General features: G+C 38.2%; 2 protein-coding genes across 2 annotated transcripts in view; one reads left to right on the forward strand and one right to left on the reverse strand.

The window, feature by feature from the left end:
- On the forward strand, positions 1-9,320 carry slc15a1b (solute carrier family 15 member 1b). Its single transcript, XM_057339081.1, has 23 exons — positions 1-368; positions 1,011-1,048; positions 1,242-1,326; positions 1,426-1,567; positions 1,707-1,826; positions 1,968-2,067; positions 2,972-3,062; positions 3,161-3,244; positions 3,325-3,407; positions 3,596-3,682; positions 3,877-3,966; positions 4,078-4,122; positions 4,227-4,259; positions 4,365-4,453; positions 4,558-4,639; positions 5,727-5,846; positions 5,953-6,087; positions 6,197-6,243; positions 6,363-6,470; positions 6,635-6,749; positions 6,889-7,026; positions 7,160-7,267; positions 7,350-9,320. Exons 1-23 carry the CDS (start codon positions 362-364, stop codon positions 7,551-7,553), a joined length of 2,151 nt encoding a protein of 716 aa, XP_057195064.1. The 5' UTR covers positions 1-361; the 3' UTR covers positions 7,554-9,320.
- Positions 9,215-17,069, reverse strand: part of stk24b (serine/threonine kinase 24b (STE20 homolog, yeast)) — a 20,865-nt gene continuing 13,010 nt past the window's right edge. The window contains exons 4-11 of the mRNA XM_057339082.1: positions 16,863-16,971; positions 15,491-15,648; positions 15,203-15,388; positions 14,393-14,538; positions 13,981-14,098; positions 13,837-13,899; positions 12,747-12,883; positions 9,215-9,329 (exon numbers count right to left, since the gene is read on the reverse strand). Coding sequence (XP_057195065.1) covers positions 9,290-9,329; positions 12,747-12,883; positions 13,837-13,899; positions 13,981-14,098; positions 14,393-14,538; positions 15,203-15,388; positions 15,491-15,648; positions 16,863-16,971 — 957 coding nt within the window. The 3' untranslated portion in view covers positions 9,215-9,289. The remainder of the gene's footprint in view (positions 9,330-12,746; positions 12,884-13,836; positions 13,900-13,980; positions 14,099-14,392; positions 14,539-15,202; positions 15,389-15,490; positions 15,649-16,862; positions 16,972-17,069) is intronic.

The following is a 17,069-nucleotide window of genomic DNA, read 5'->3' on the forward strand; positions in this document are numbered from 1 at the left end:
TATTAATTTTAACTGTCTATTTTATTACAAAGGCCAAAAGTTCACATGGTTTGGTTTGCAGTAGAAATCGATAAGGGAGCCGTAAATAACTAAACAACTCCTTAATTCCCTCATTCCCCCCACACAGTCACATTACTGTTAACATACGCTGTCATAAAATACACCGTCAATCCTATTTTAACCCTGTGGTGTTCTGAGGTTTATTGCGCAGAGTCTATAAAACTGTGCTACCTGTGTACCAGGCCTTCAGAGTCAGTTCCATCTGTCTCGAGGAGTGTGTGTGTGTGTGTGTGTGTGTGTGTGTGTCTCTGTTCTAAAGGATAATCTTTAAGGACTAGAAGCCAACCACATAGCCGTCATCATGGAGGGTAAGTGAGCCCTTAATGGTTATTTTCAAATTGGCACCTGCAAAGAAAATATTGACAGTATATGGACGGAAGAGATAAACACAACCTTTATGTTATTTTTTACATATAATTTCCCAAAATGTTCCTGTTTTATTAGCAGATTTTCACATATTTCTGAAAAACGGTCAAAAACCGTCAAATTACAGAAAAAGACTGCAAATTGACAAGAAAAACTGAGAAAACTATAACCAAACGGTTACTTTAGGGAATATTTCTGGGGCCCCAGCTACCAGAAAATATCTGTTTTTTACAGTGTAACCTTTCTGTAATGTTTGTTTTTAATGTTCATGAACTGCATATTGTTTTACAGTAGGGTATATTGTTTTTTTTATTTAAAAGAATGTTACCATTCTGTAAAGATATTAAAATCTTTAAAATATCAGAATAAAATGTATTACACTGTAGTTTACTCAGGTCTTTCATTCAAAGTTATGATTGTTGAGTCTTAACACAACAATAAATACATAAAAATATGAACATATATCACGCATCTGTGTGTTACTTAACAAAGCAGCACAACATTCACGACAGTCATTTAAAATATAACATTTATACAAATGCAAAACAGGCTGTTGTAATGACATTTTGCATTATGTTTGGCAGACAAAGAGCATGGAAAAGAGAAGAAGACCAGGAAAAGTGTAAGATTTGATCGATCGATACGATTTATCATTTCTAATCAATACAACTGTAGGTATTTGGTTTCTAACCATCTGTGTGAAATTTGATAACAAATCATTTTTCTAGTTTTGTGACAAGGGATGTATTATCAGGATGTAGTATTATTTTGTTTTAATGTAAATACTGTATTTGAACGCTTTTGTGTGTCTGTAGCCGGAGTGCTGTGGTTATCCGATAAGCATATTTTTCATTGTGGTGAATGAGTTCTGTGAGAGATTCTCCTACTATGGCATGAGAGGTAAGACCACAAAAACCAACAATAATACGAGACCTGTGTTTATGAAAGCACATTATTTTCTTTTCAATCGATGTCACTGATCACATCTCTGCGCTGCAGCTGTGTTGGTGCTGTACTTCAGATATTTCCTCCGCTGGGATGATGATTTGGCCACCACCATCTACCACACATTTGTGGCTCTGTGCTACCTAACGCCCATCCTGGGGGCCGTCATTGCTGACTCATGGCTGGGCAAGTTCAAGTGAGTTTGACCTGGTGTTGGTTAACTTGTGAATCCCCTACTAGGATGTAATGAAGTGCAATGATTCGGGCCATCATAACAAGTACATCTGAATTGATTACAATTGATGTAAATGTGTATGTACCTCAACTTTCTGCAGGACAATCGTGTCCCTGTCCGTAGTGTACTGTATTGGCCAGGTGGTCATGGCCGTCAGCTCCATCCATGACATCACGGACACCGATAGAGATGGCACACCTGACAACTTGTCCTTACATATGTGAGTTACCTTTTTGGACATGCATTGTGTTACAAAATGTTATTATTGAATGTTATTATTGAACACTCGTTGTGATTTAAGTTTTGTAATTTATCTTTGGTTATTATTTGTAGTGAAGTGAATGAATTTCCTTTATTTTAGTGCTTTGTCCATGGTGGGACTCCTTCTTATTGCCTTGGGAACAGGCGGTATTAAACCATGTGTGGCTGCGTTTGGAGGAGATCAGTTTGAAGATCATCAGGCATGTGGACCACTACTGTATACACACATACACATACACATACAGGGTGTGAAAGTGCAGACACGTACACACAAAATCCTATTCCGCAGTACATTATTGAGGCTGATTGTTCTTAATCAGCTGTTCTGGTATATTAACAGAGCTCAAGGTTGAGTCTCTGATACAGTGTGTTAGATATGAGCAAATAGAGTTACACAACTGATTCGCAGACATCAGCACTCTCCTCCACCCCTGCCACATTGACACCAGTTCTCAAAGGTGCCAAAGTTTGAAACATTTAGTTCCACATTTAAACTCGAATATATTATTTTATAATGGAATATATAGGTTGTGTTGGTTAAAATGAGTAAGTGCATTAGCTAACATGAAATAACAATGAACAATTTAGTTTTACAGCATACATAACTATTAGTACATTTTCAAATGAACATGAATTAATATGACTAAATGCTGTATTTTTCATAGTAAGTTCATGTTATCTATTACATTAAGTAATGTTAACAAATACATGATTTTCTTATCGAAAAAAAATCGAATAATTCCTAAATCGAGATCAATCTCCCAACGGGGTAAGAAAAATAAAAGAATTCAATATTTTTTTCGTACCCCAATGGCAGATATTGTTGCTTGTTGTTTTAAATATAAACTTACTCAATTCTTATATTTTCTTTCATAAAACAAGACAAAATATATTAGGCAAGATTCCTTGTCAAGTAAACGTATCTTAATATAAGAACTTTTTGATCGTTTTACTAGAAAATAAGACAAAATGCAGTGCAATAAGGTTGTATTTGTTAACATTAGCCTACTTAATGTAACAGCGAACGTGAACTAACTATGAAAAATACTACATCATTTATAAATCGTATTTCTAAAGTATTCCTTAATGTTTGATTTTTTCCAGGAAAAACAAAGGAGCACTTTCTTCTCCATATTTTATCTGTCTATCAACGCCGGCAGTCTTCTCTCCACGCTCATCACTCCCATTCTGAGATGTGTGTATTGCGCATGCGTTGCACGCTTTACATTTGTTTGTCAATAAAGCAGTACCGTCTCTCTTATCGTTGTTGTGTAAATTTGTTTTGTTCTTCAGCTCAGGAGTGCGGTATCCACACAAAGCAGCAATGTTACCCGCTGGCTTTCGGCGTCCCGGCAGCTCTCATGGTGGTCGCCCTCAGTGAGTGTCGAGTCTGTAGTGCTATACTCGTTACGACCACTGGGTGGCAGCATTGACTGACTAACATATTCTTTGTGCAGTTGTGTTTATCGTAGGCAAAGGCATGTACGTTATGGACACCCCTAAAGGCAACGTCCTGCTGCAAGTCATGAAATGCATTGGAGTAAGAATATAAATTATAATTTATTTTAATACTTAATTACACAATTGTCACAATTAGCTAAATTTGAAGAAAGCATTACTGGTTTTAGACAAAACAATTAGCATAATTGATTTTACTTTATTTAGTTGGTAATTGTATGCAACAATTTAAGTAACTCTATGCTGATTCTTGTGTTTTCTCTGTTTTAGTTTGCAATTAAGAACCGTTTCAAAAAACGTGGTAAGCAGTATCCAAAGAGAGAGCACTGGATGGACTGGGCCGAAGATAAATATGATGTATGTTACACATGTATACTAACATTTTCACTGACATTTATCCGTTTTATACTTTTCTTGCAACACCAATGCTGTGGGTTCAATTCACAGAGAACACACATACTAAAAATACTGATAAAACACAGAGACACTAAAAATGTACACTATAAAATACTATAACAGAACACACATATTTACTGTCTCCTTCTTTGCAGAAACTTCTGATCGCTCAAGTGAAGATGGTATTAAAGGTGATGTTCCTCTATATCCCTCTGCCAATGTTCTGGGCTTTATTTGATCAGCAGGTCAGTATAAGGACAAACAGTGATGCCACACACATACACATTCTCAAGAAATGCTTCACACACAAAAACCTTTAACCTTGTGTTTTCCAAACCGTTGTTTTGTCTTTCCAGGGCTCCCGCTGGACTCTCCAGGCTACCACTATGAATGGCAACTTTGTACGTTTCCAAAAAAGAACAGAAAAAATCGAATATGTATATGTCATTGTGTGTAACTAACTATATAAATGAACTATCATTTTCTCTTTTGTCTGCCACCATAGGGAGCATTTAATATTGAACCGGATCAGATGCAGGTAAGATGGATTTGTTGCTTCATACATCAGGATAAACCATATTAACATTGGTGAATGTCAATGTTCATAATGTGAACTGACAGCATTCTTTGCGTTCCGATGCAGATTGTCAACCCCATTCTGATTGTTATTATGGTGCCCATCATGGACAATCTAGTCTATCCACTTATCAAAAAGTGCCACGTTAACTTAACGTAAGTGCAGCTTCATGCCTACAGCCTTCATGATATACATTCAATTCAAAACATGAATTGAAAGTGTATATATGTATTTATGTGTGTGTGTGGTAACTTTCTAGGCCTCTACGGAGGATAACCATTGGTATGCTGCTGGCTGCATTAGCATTCGTGGCTGCCGCCCTTCTGCAGATTCAAATCGATGTGAGTTACGCAGATACACGCAGAGGGCTGCACGATAACGAGTGAAATGATAATCACGATTATTTTGCAAAAAATGTGAATTGCGAATATTCTGTGAGTTTAGAATGTATTCGGCATAGCCATTAAATTCTAGAGTCAATTAATACATGTTATAATCTACTGCGTTTGAACTTGTCGCAACACTGTATTTCAAATCACTCATCTGTATACTCAGCCTGCCCAAAAAATGAAATCTGTCCATGATTATGCTTAATTAATCATGGGAGGGGTAAATTATTCACGATTCTAATTAATTGTGCAGCCCTAACGCAGAACTACGCGCAAAATAGGGCTGCACCATAATAGGTAAAATGATAACCATTGCTATTTTTTATCACGATTAATAATCGTGATTATTCTGTCAGTTTGGAATGTATTCGGCATATTCATTAAACTTTACAGCCAATAAATACATGTTATAATCTGCCGCTGTTGAACTTCTGCAACACTGTATTTCAAAGCACTCTATCATCTGTATAATCAGCCCCCCCCCCGAAAAAAAAACAATTTCTGACCACGATTATGCTTAATAAATCATGGGAGGTGGAAATTGTTCGCGATTAGTCACGATTAAAGTTAATCGTGCAGCCCTAACGCAGATACACATAATATGGCTGCACGATAATGGGTAAAATGATAACCACCGTTATTTTGCTCAAAATTTGAATCGCGATTAATAATCGCAATTATTCTGTCATCTTAGAACGTATTTGCCCTATTCATTAAACGGTACAGCCAATTTATACATGTTACAATCTGCCGGTGTAGTCATCTGTACACACGTTTAAGTATGCTTAAGTAATCTTGGAAGGCGGAAATAGTTCACAATTCAAATTAATGTATTTTCTTTACAGGTTACGATTAATCGCGATTAAAATGAATCATGCAGCCCTAACGCAGAAACAACCCAGTAATTGTTTTGCAAAAGGACACCTGTAGAATTCTATTGATGTGTTTAGCTTTATAAAAGGATATCTATTCATGCACTTGATACATGGCCTGAGCAAGGCAAATAATTATGTTTTCAACTCGCCTTTCAACCCAACAGAAAACATTGCCTAAGTTCCCCTCCAGCTCCCAATCCCAAGTAAAGTTCCTGAACTTGGAGAGCAGAGATCTGGCTGTTTCTGTGTCTGGACAACAGCCATTTAATGTACTTGCTTTTGAGGCAAGTATCACACCACATGAAATCACATAAATTATGTCGTATGTATTAGTAATTAATAGAGTACAACAGTAATTTACATTTTTATGTCTTGTTGTTCCCGTCTCAGGCTTCGGGCGATTATTTGACATTTGACGGTGACAGCTTTACAGTGTCAGTTGCGGGAGGAAACCCTGTTATGACTAATTTCTTGAAAGGAGCGAGACAAACGGTTTTATTTAATGCTGCAGGTATCCTAGAAACTGTAAGTGCACAGCTTATCTGTATAGTTATCGGATAGGACAACATCTCACCGCATAAAGAAAATACATTGATTGTAAGTTATCACCAACCATTTATTTCATCCACTTCAGCTTCAAGACTTAAAACAGAAACCAGAGCAAGGCGTTAATGACATCAAGTTAGTCCATTTCTTCTTCTCAAACTGTTATTCTTCCATCTCATTTTTATTCAAAAGAATGTGATTCTGAAGCTATCAACAATACTTCTAATTGAACTGGCTGGTTTTATGTTTCCTAGGTTTGTGAATGGCTTTAGATCACCGCTAAACATCTCAACGAAGTCTCAAACATTGGGTTTCATCGCTCCGTTGAAAGTATCAAACAACACAAGCGTTCGCCAGGGCAAGTACGTATTTTTGCGGTGATGCGGTATGAATTGTTTGTACATGTGCATGATAGCTACAACTATGTAAATATACAAATACATTGTAGCCATCTAAATGCAAGACATCCATCTTTAACGTTGAATCTTGACTGCCTGTTTTTAATGTGGATTTTATGTCTTCCCAGAACTGACTTCAGTATTGCGAACGCGGCAGGAGAGATGTGCAGTTACACCATGCAGCTCGGCTTCGGTAGTTCCTACACGGTCCTGATCCCCAGCAACTTCAGTTTTGGCACAAACGTAAGTCACGATTCAACAACTTGACAAATGCCATCCAGGTACATAAAGCATTATGATACTCTGACATCAAGCCACTGTCATTTGTTAACAACGAATAGACTAGAATGTGGTAGCAAGTGATGTTTGGTTGTGTTTCCAGTGTGGCGAGAACATTAAGGAAACAGAGAATATCGAGCCAAACACTGTCCACATGGCCTGGCAGGTCATTCAGTACTTTCTGATGACCTGCGGAGAAGTGATGTTCTCCGTCACTGGATTGGACTTTTCTTATGCACAGGTATGACCGCGTTCCTAAAACTCTGGTAGAGTTCATTTCCAACCCAAAATACAGCTCCCTGCAAGTATTGAAGTTGGAACCAAACTAAAGAATGGAATATAAATGCTCATCATATCAACGTGTTACCTTTTAGGCTCCAAGCAACATGAAGTCTGTCCTCCAGGCGGGTTGGCTGTTGACCGTAGCCGTGGGCAACGTTATTGTGCTCATCGTAGCCGAGGCAGGCACACTTCGGGACCAGGTATGTCTTTTTTTGACCACCGTGGGTCAAAATGCACTTTCTGTTTGCAACTGTGATTTCACAAGTGTGTGTTTTTCTACAGTGGGCAGAATACGTACTATTCGCTTCGCTCCTAGTGGCCGTGAGCATAATCTTCTCCATCATGGCTTACTTCTACACCTACATAGACCCGGCAGAGATCGAGGCTAAATTTATAGAGCACGAGCCAGAAGACAAGGAAAAGAAAGATATTGAGATGACAAAGAGAGATTCGGTTTCATCAGAGGTCAAACAGACGAAGATCTAAACGCATCACTTCGTCATCCTCCAGCTTACAAGTGTTTGTGTCTAATGTCTTTAACTACTGATCCGAGAACTGATTCGCCCTTTTCTTATCCTGGTTTGGCTTGGGATTCATCATAGTAGAATTTCCAAGAAATGGCCAATTCTGCCTACAATGTGCTGGAGGATGACCGCTATGGTCAGTAGACTATCAGATGTGTGTTGGTGCCCTTAAAGGTGGGTTGTATTTATTAGTGTGTTATGTTACTATCAATTAAGAGTAAAGAAAAGAGTGTTCTTCTGGGTGGTGGACTAGCAAAGCAATGCAAATAACCACCGCTGTGGAAAACCATGAGACTGAACCTCCTGTTGTGTTGTTCACCCAAAACTAAATAAATCTGTAATTTATTCATCCTCATGTTGTTCAAAACATGTATATGACTTTTTTCTGTGGAACACAAAAAATGTATATTTTGAGAAATGTCTCTGTGGTTGTGTGGCCATACAATGCATGTCAATGGGGGCCAGTGTTGGTTACCAACATTAAAAAAAAAATCTTCTTTTGTGTTCTCCAAAAGAAAGAATCATATAGTTTTAGAACTACTTTTTTTATGAATAGATATTGATCTTTAAGTAGCTGTATTAAAGGGAATTCATTTTTGCACCTTTGTAGATAATGGTGTTATTTTATGGAGTGACTACAAATAACCACTTAAACATTTGCATTCAGTGTTTTTGGGAAATATGTATTTCTAGATTTTTTACATGATGTCGACTTGTAAATGGCTTTTAAACGACAACAGCTTCAATAAGAATGCATGAAATGAAAGAATCAGCTTTTGATGAAGTGCTTCAATAAAGTATACCTCTACCATAAATTCTGAATTTCAATACGATTGAGTTTTGGGAGTGAATCAATAAGAAAGCCGAGACTGTTGGTAGGATCTTAATTCTTATTTATGAGTAAAACCCTTTAATTTCTTATTAAAATTAACAGATCACCCCCAAAAATGTACATTTGATAAAAAGGCAAGGCATTTCAGTAATGGCCATTTCATGATTTTTAAATATTTACCTTTCTTTTGTTTCTAACAATATCTGCAGAAGCTCTTGGCCGTCTGTACACAGTGATTCGTTTGCAAAAATCCATCATCTCTTTTAAAGGTCTGTAAAACTGAGACTATATACACAGATCTGTACACAAATCCAAACAGCGCCCTCTGTCTTTCTGGATGACTACTCTGCTCGCGGCAGATTACCTGAGATTTCAGCACGAGAACTGCAATCTCCTTCACGCCAGGGCTTGAAAACACACGCACCGACAGACATACATCTTCACACATGCATTTTGTCATGCACACTATCTTGTTAAAGATGAGACAAACGACCCATCTCGCTGCCCTGTGATGGCATACGCCTAATGCATTCTTCCAAAAGCTCGGGTGCCATGATGCAAAACTATCAGTCTCCGACTCATTCTGTGCTTCGCCAAATGAGTTACATCTATGTTTCGACCTATGCTGTCTTCATTAGAAACACACTATGACACATACACCCGCTCACTCCAGAGAGTGTTCCAGGAGATTATAAAAGAAAAGTGAAACTAGGGGAAGCTTGAGGAGTTTGATAAGTTCTCTTGATAAGCTATTGAAGGACAGTTGGTCCTCCAGGGTAGACGTCACAGAGTCTGCTGGTGTAAGGATTCGCTGAGCTGATGCCGGGGGGCGGGACCAAAGAGAGACGGACAGGCTAATGGAATAATCACTGGTGCGAGGAGGAGGATGTTCTTGCCCTAGAGAACCTGCATGTGGGAAAGATAAAGCTGATCAATCCATGCGTGAAGAAAGCTCGAGCAGCTGAACAGAAATAGATTTATTTGTCATCTTTGACATATCAAAGCCGAGATATCTTTATATTTGTATAATTTTGGAAATTAAAATACAGTGCCCTCCACTAACCCCTTGGTAAAAATAAATCTGCATTGTTTCTCCTTTTGATCTTTTATACAAACAAATCTACAAAATTCCAACATTTCATTAAAGTAAAACAATTTGTAGTGGTGGGAATATTACTTTATGATTTTTTTTCTCTCTAAAACACCCTGGTCACAATTATTGGCACCCTTGTATTCAAACTTTCAGCAACCTCCTTCACACAGAATCTCTTAATATTAGGGGTGTAACGATACTTCATATTACGATATTTCGCGATGCAAAAATGTTACGATGCGCATCGTAGAGAGATGGGGATATTTTACGATATGTTTAATTGTATTCGTTCAGCGGTCAAGACGGTACCTACTTGTGCCAGCGCGTCACGTGTGCTTATCTCACTATGCGGTAGAGAGAGAAGCACAAGACACAATCTGTGTCTCCAAGTGGTTTACAAAGCGTCATATTTTCCTTCACAATCGCCGTTAAAACACAGCAAACTTGAAGCGTGACTGCAGGCGAGTCACCCCGAAACTCATTACAAATGCAACACAAACGTTTTTAAATGCCAATGTTAATTTATCCGCTAACGTGAGCTGCTGCTTAACGTGATATGCAACATAAAGTAAGCCCAAAGAAACCAGCGCTGTTCCGATCAGAGAAGCGATGAAGTGAGTCGTACTGTATATTAAAAGATCGAATGACATGCTAAAAAATAAGTATGTGATTTGCATGATTGAAGAAATGTAATACAGTTTATGTAATATGTCTTTTTGAAAGATTTTTCTCATTCATTACTGTCTCAAGTTAATACAGCGCAGCTTCAAAGAGACACGAGCCAATAGCGCTTGAGTGTGAGCTCTGTCAGAGCGTTTCATTGGTTGAATGTACTGAATGAACAATTGAGTCAAAATGAGACTGAATGAACTGCTACATGTCGTTCATGGTCTAATATTCTCTATGTTACAACAATGCGTATCCAGTAGTTATTGAACTTTTCTGAAAAATAAAGGTAATGAACTGGTTTAATTTAATTCTAAGGTAAATTAAATTATGTCGAAACAGTTAAATCTTTTTATGGAACATTTAATTACACCAATTAAATTAGTTAATCCAGATAGATTATACTAATATAATGTAGATTTCGTCGACTAAAAATAGACTAAAACTATGATAAATTGGGATGACTAAAACTAAATTGCATTTTAGTCAAAACACTATGACTAAAACTAAATCAAAATTTGCTGTCAAAATTGACACTGATCTTAATTCTAATTTCAGTTAAGCCTTAAAATGTTAAAATTCTTTATTAAGTTGTATGTGCAACAAAATAAGTTACTGAAATTGTTAATATTTTGAAAATAAATGTTATTTGAATTTCAGTTTCATTTTTGAATTTTGTTAAAAATATCGAGATGTGTATCGTATCGTGAACCCAACATCGAGATATGTACCGAATCGTGAGCTGAGTGTCTCATTACACCCCTACTTAATATCCTTCAAATGTTGGTGCTCTCATCTTCAGTTCATCCCACTCATTTTCTGCGGTGTTCAGATCAGGGAACTGGGATGGCTATGGCAGGATCTTGATTTTGCGTTCGGTGACCCATGTTTATCTTGAACCAGTGTGCTGATGGAAGATCTTTATAATTACTAACGTTAATTATTAACGTTAATGTCTAGCTTCTGTTATCCCTCGGACTGCGCGCGCACCGATGCTTGCTTTCCGGCAAATGACGGTAACAAATGCTTCCGCATGTAGGAGCGACATCCTATTGGCTCAAAACGAAAAAAAGCCACCGGAACTTACAAAAGCAATCATCAGTGCACGCGCAGCCCGAATGATAACGGAAGCTAGACATTTAAGTTAATAGCGCTGTCAATATGGATATTTCTCTTAAACAAATGCATTGATTTGCGTCAGAGGACCTTTGTTAAGACCACAGAGCTGTGTCGAGCCGTTCTTTGATCGATGGATGCTCTTTTTGGACCTTCAAAAAGTCAACACCCATTCACTCCCATTCTACCGCTTGGAAGTAAAATGATACTTGGGATTATAACAACGATTGCATTGTTCTTCCAGAAGAAAATCATATTCGTTTAGGATGCCTTGAGGGTGAGTAAAACATGGGGAAATTTTGAATTTTGCCTGAAATATCGCTTTAAAGCCATTTTGTATTTTAAGTAGCTCAACAGAACTATATTCTTTGGTTTTATCCATCGTGATAAATGATTAAGAGAGTTTGGGCTTTGTGTTACTAATATTTATTCTAATGTGCAACAAAAAGTCATGACTGGACAACATCATGTTTCTAGTCTCCTTGGTGTGCTAAGAAAATGTAAATATCTGGGAATACACTTGGGAGATATTTTACTCTAATTTCTAAGGGTGCCAATAATTGTGACCAGGGTGTATTAAAGAAAAACATTTGTTCTTAATGTTATATTCCCCACACTTCAAATAGTTTTACTTTAATGAAATGTTGGAATATTGTAGATTTTTTGAATAAAAGATCAAAAGGAGAAACAATGCTGATTTATTTTTATAGCCTTCTTTGCTTCTCATATTTACCAAGGGTGCCAATATTAGTGGAGGGCACTGTATGTCCTGAATTGACATTCGTAAAAATATATTATGATGGTTTTAGTGGCAACAACATAAACATTATGTGGCCCAAACTTAACTTCCATGAGACCTCCACAAAGAATCAATAACTGTTGAGAAGTTTTAATTTAATTTAATACAGTTAATACACAATAAAATATGAATATTAATTATAGTAGTTAACCCAAGTATGTCATTTTAACACACCATTCCTACGCATCTCTGAATGTTTGATATTCATTGTTTTATCTTAAATTTCAACTGCATGTTAATGAACTACAGCCTTAAAGGGACAGTTCACCCAATTCTTTTAACATTTATTCATCCTCATGTCATCCCAAACCTGTATGACTTTCTTTCTTTCACAAAACACAAAAGAAGATATTTTGAGGAATGTTGGTAACCAACCAACATTGGCCCCAATTGACTTCCATTATATTGACATTTGTCAAAATATCATCTTTTGTGTTCCACAGAAGAAAGCGTCATATGTCATGTTTTGAATGACAAAAGTAAGAATAAATGACAGAATTCTTATGCTGTGGCCGAACACCGTGATGTTGCTCTCACTGAAATTACAATGCAGACCTATCACCCACAATTTTCAGTTTTGGGGTAACCGTCCCTTTAAATATCTGCATTAGTCTGTAGAGCCACTACCGAGGTTCTACGCAGTCCTTACCGTTGTAGCCTCTGAATAAGCTCGGTGACCATGACATCTGAGATTCCCGGATACGCCTCCTCAGCGAGGTAAATGGCTTCCTTGAGCTCCTCCAGAACTTCAGGCTTTACCGGCGTCTCTCCAGCTCCTCCCTTCAACTGACAGAACACACATTTGACAGTTAGTTAACGCTTTATCCAAAGAACTATCCAATTACAACTGCTAGAGTGACCTGGGAATAAGTAATGATAACTGCGGACGGTTCAAGTATGACCCCTTGATGGATTGGAACCTACAACCTTTAATTTACCCGTCTATATATAGTATATATGTATATGTAACACAACCTTTTAAAAAGCCAAGTATACCGTGTGTACGGTACACTATTTGCAAACTGCAACTTTATGCAAACTATATACATAGTTACATACATATAGGTGTCTGTTACACATCTGCTTTACACTCAATGCATCCTGACAACTTTTCTAAGGCATCTCTCATACTGCGTGACAAGACTGACAGTCCAGCCTACAGTCCACTGCGTTCTCACAAACAGCGTGACAGGAAATGGAAGGATTTGTCCTTGAGTGAAGAAGAGGGTGGAACAAATTAGTGTGCAGTCACTTGTCCCTGGGCTTTTTTTTCCCAGCATCCCTCTATTTTCCGCTCTCCGCCACAAATACCTCATTGCTTCACGCTGATTAGTAAGAGGCCTGAGGGAGTGACGCCGCCGTCAGAAGATGCTTTTAAGATGTAATAAAGAAGCCAAGGGCCACTTTCAATCCTTGAAAAATATCTCACGCAAGTACAAATACGAAGGGGCTCTTGAACATAAATGGATGGCTCCCTTGACAGAAAGACCACCTTTTACACTCGGTGTGATCTGATCACAAGCAGTTTTTAATACAGGTACATTCGGCGGTACGGTCGATTACATTTTTTAAGGCCAACACACATGCTTCGGCCTCCGAGCAGAGGAGGTCATAAGCGTTGATGCATGTTACTGTCAGGTGTCAACAGTGATGCTTTCGGCTGAGCAGTTGTGATTGGATAACCAGATCCATAATATTAACCGGCCAATTTGTGGTAGTGACAAATCTGATGTTCCTACCTCGGTAAAGACTGGAGTGATGACAGTGGACAGACTCTGGGACTGGGGTCTCTTGCTTGGCTCCTGTATAAACAGCGAACATCACACACTGCGATAAACAACCATTTGTACTCAATGATCAGGTGATTTTGAGCGGTCACCAACCTCATCTCCTGTTGAACTTGCTCCATTCTGCAGTTTTTTGGGGTCCTTTTCTCGAATGGTGAAGATCCAGTTGTCATTGCCAAAGTCATTGCCACCGGATGCCTGACCGTCTGGTTCTCTGAGTAACATACGAAATAAAAAAGAATAAAGAAAATGATTTAAGTGACTATCATGGGCTTTTTTTACACATCCACCAAGACATTTTCTATATGTATTTACATGTTTAAACAACGGATGTAAGTATTGTTTAGGTTTTGACTGGTTGTCTGTTGCTACACAAATATACACAACACTGTTAACATTTTGCACCGCAAAACTACAAGTAACTCCAGGCTAAACGTCTTAACCCAGAGGTTAACCCGGGGTTAAGTGTACCATAAAAACCCTTTTAGTAATCTTTTAAGTAACGTACGAGTCTGATTCGTCTGAGCTGGACTCGGCTCGAGACTGTTCTGCCTTCCAGCGTTTGTATTTGTCGATGAGCTCCGTCAGATAGGATGTTTTCTTCGCGTACCGTACGATGAGCTTGTGTTTCAGCAACTCTTTGGCTGTCGGTCTCTGACAGGAAGATAGGAAGAGACAGAACGACAAAAGAGTGAAATAAGTCAAATGCAATAATCAGAGAATTCATTGATTTACACCACGCAAAATCAAACATCGCGACAAACACACCTCACAAAAGCAAGCGGCTCGGTCTAAATCACGTGCAAAACTGTATCGCTGTATTGTGCTACACTGGCAAATTGATTCTTCGCACAGACAGATTTTTTCGTAGCATGTGCGACATATATATCTGCATAACATATTCTAAGAAACTATATTCTGACAACCAAACAGCATTGGCTCCCATTGACTTCCAGTGTGTGAGCCACCAAGACATTTCTCAAAATATCTTCTTATGTGTTCCAAAGAGATAGTCCAATAGAGTTTTGAACAACATGAAGGTGCATGAAATAACATTTATAGGTAAACTATCCCTTTAAACGACACAAAACCACAATGCATTCTGGGATTATACTCTCCAACTGTATACATGAGATGCTGGCTTAAAATATGTCCCAAATATCTTTTGCAACAAGTAAGTGTGAAGCAGGTCTCAAGATGTCTACAAATGCTGCCCTAGGTAGGCAGATCACTAGGTAGAACACAGCCAAGGTCAACAGAAGAATTAGTGGACCACCGGACTGGAGGAACTCTGGGAATTTTTGATGAGCATACTCACAAAACTGGGCTCCTTGTTTAGACAGGCCTCGATAAACTCTTTCAGAGGTTTGCAATAGTTGCCCTCCAGTGTGGGGGGGTTGTTCTTCGGAATGAGAAACAGCACCTTCATAGGATGCAGATCAGAGTGGGGGGGCTCTCCTTTTGCCAGCTCAATTGCTGTGATGCCCAGCGACCAAATATCGGCCTGTCAGGAAAAGTAAAAATGGACTTAAATGTGGACAATGTTTTCCATTCTGTAAAATTTACAATCTACACGAGCTTATTCTTTTACTACAATGACGCCCACCTTTGAGTCATATGCAGACTGTTTAATGACCTCTGGTGCCATCCAGAAGGGTGTGCCCACAAATGTGTTTCGCTTGATCTGTGTGTCTGTGAGCTGGCCGGCCACTCCGAAATCTGCCAGCTTCACCTCCCCTTGCTCCGACAACAATACGTTTGCAGCTAAAGAACAAACAAGGCACAGAAGGTACAAACAAATAGTGAGATATGATATCCAAATACAGAAATACTGCTATAAAACAGCATTAGAAACTCCTGTCACATGTAATGTTCTGTCACATGTAAGACAAACCCGTAGCTCTTGAGACTGTTGAGTCAAGTTGTAACTTATTTGAAACTGGTGTAGCAGTCTTTAAAAAAGATTATACAGAAAACCAAAAGAATCAGTAGAAAATGCGTCTCTGAGAAAATATATGTACATTACTCTGTAAAATCAATTAACACAAACCAAAGTAAATGCATGAATCTCTGTGTGAAACTGTCCAAACAAGTTTTTCATTGGTGCTCAACTGCTATGTTTTCATCCACCTATATTCATGTGCACTTTGGGATATCTCATGAAAGTTGCTGGATGGAGGACATCTATAAATGTGCATAAAAACAAGTGTGTTCAATTGAGTCGGATACAATTTATCCCAGATAGGATATGCGCGTAGACTAGAATAATATCTGCGATGTGCATAAAAAAAGTTGTGCGACTTTGCCGCACCAGATGGCATAACTAACCAGTGAACCAATCTAGTTGTATAGCCTCATGCTGTTTTGGTCATTCTGAAATGCCTTATTATGAATAGCCAAAGTCTACCATTAAAATGGTTCCATACAAACCTCCCAAAAAAACCACTACGTAGCAAAAGAAGCACGAGCCTCCGAAAGCAAGATGACATAACTGTGTTAATTGCATTTCGTTTGCACGCTCTGAGGCGAAAGTATAGATTTTGTATTATTTATGTTACGCATTATTAATAAAAAGACCTACATTCGCTTCAGTTGCGGAAATTTCCATTTTTCAACTTTGGTGCCAGTTTATCTTACGTTGCATTATTCGCAGATGTGTTGTACAATATTACAACTTTGTTCAAACGTTCAATGTGCAACTTTGGATGGAAACACAGCTAATGAAGCTGAAACTGGAAATTGTAGCCAGCTCTTGCTATCTACGTATACAAAATGCAAGTATTCCTGTAGCTCACTTGCATGGTGCTAATAACCTCAAGGTCATGAGTTTGATTTCCAGGAAACAACTGGACTGATACAAAACTATCCTCTAAATTCACCCGTCCATTCAAGTTGTTTTGGATTAAGGTGACTGCCAGATGTTTAAATGTATAAGATGGTTTGTGAGTCTGAAACTGGTTTTATTTCAGCGTTAATACCTTTAATGTCTCTGTGAATCTTCTTCTCAGAGTGAAGATACTCCAGACCTTTTAAGATCTCTCTCAAAATGGTGGCGATCTGCGTTTCGTCCAGAGCACCAGGCTCCAGCTGAAAAATAGAAACATCATAGCTTTAAACCATGTCTACACCAGATGCGACGGGACGCATCAAAAGACAATAGAACCCATTATAATTTAAAAATTTGT

This window comes from Triplophysa rosa, linkage group LG7 (assembly GCF_024868665.1).
Source record: "Triplophysa rosa linkage group LG7, Trosa_1v2, whole genome shotgun sequence".
Classification (NCBI taxonomy): domain Eukaryota; kingdom Metazoa; phylum Chordata; class Actinopteri; order Cypriniformes; family Nemacheilidae; genus Triplophysa; species Triplophysa rosa.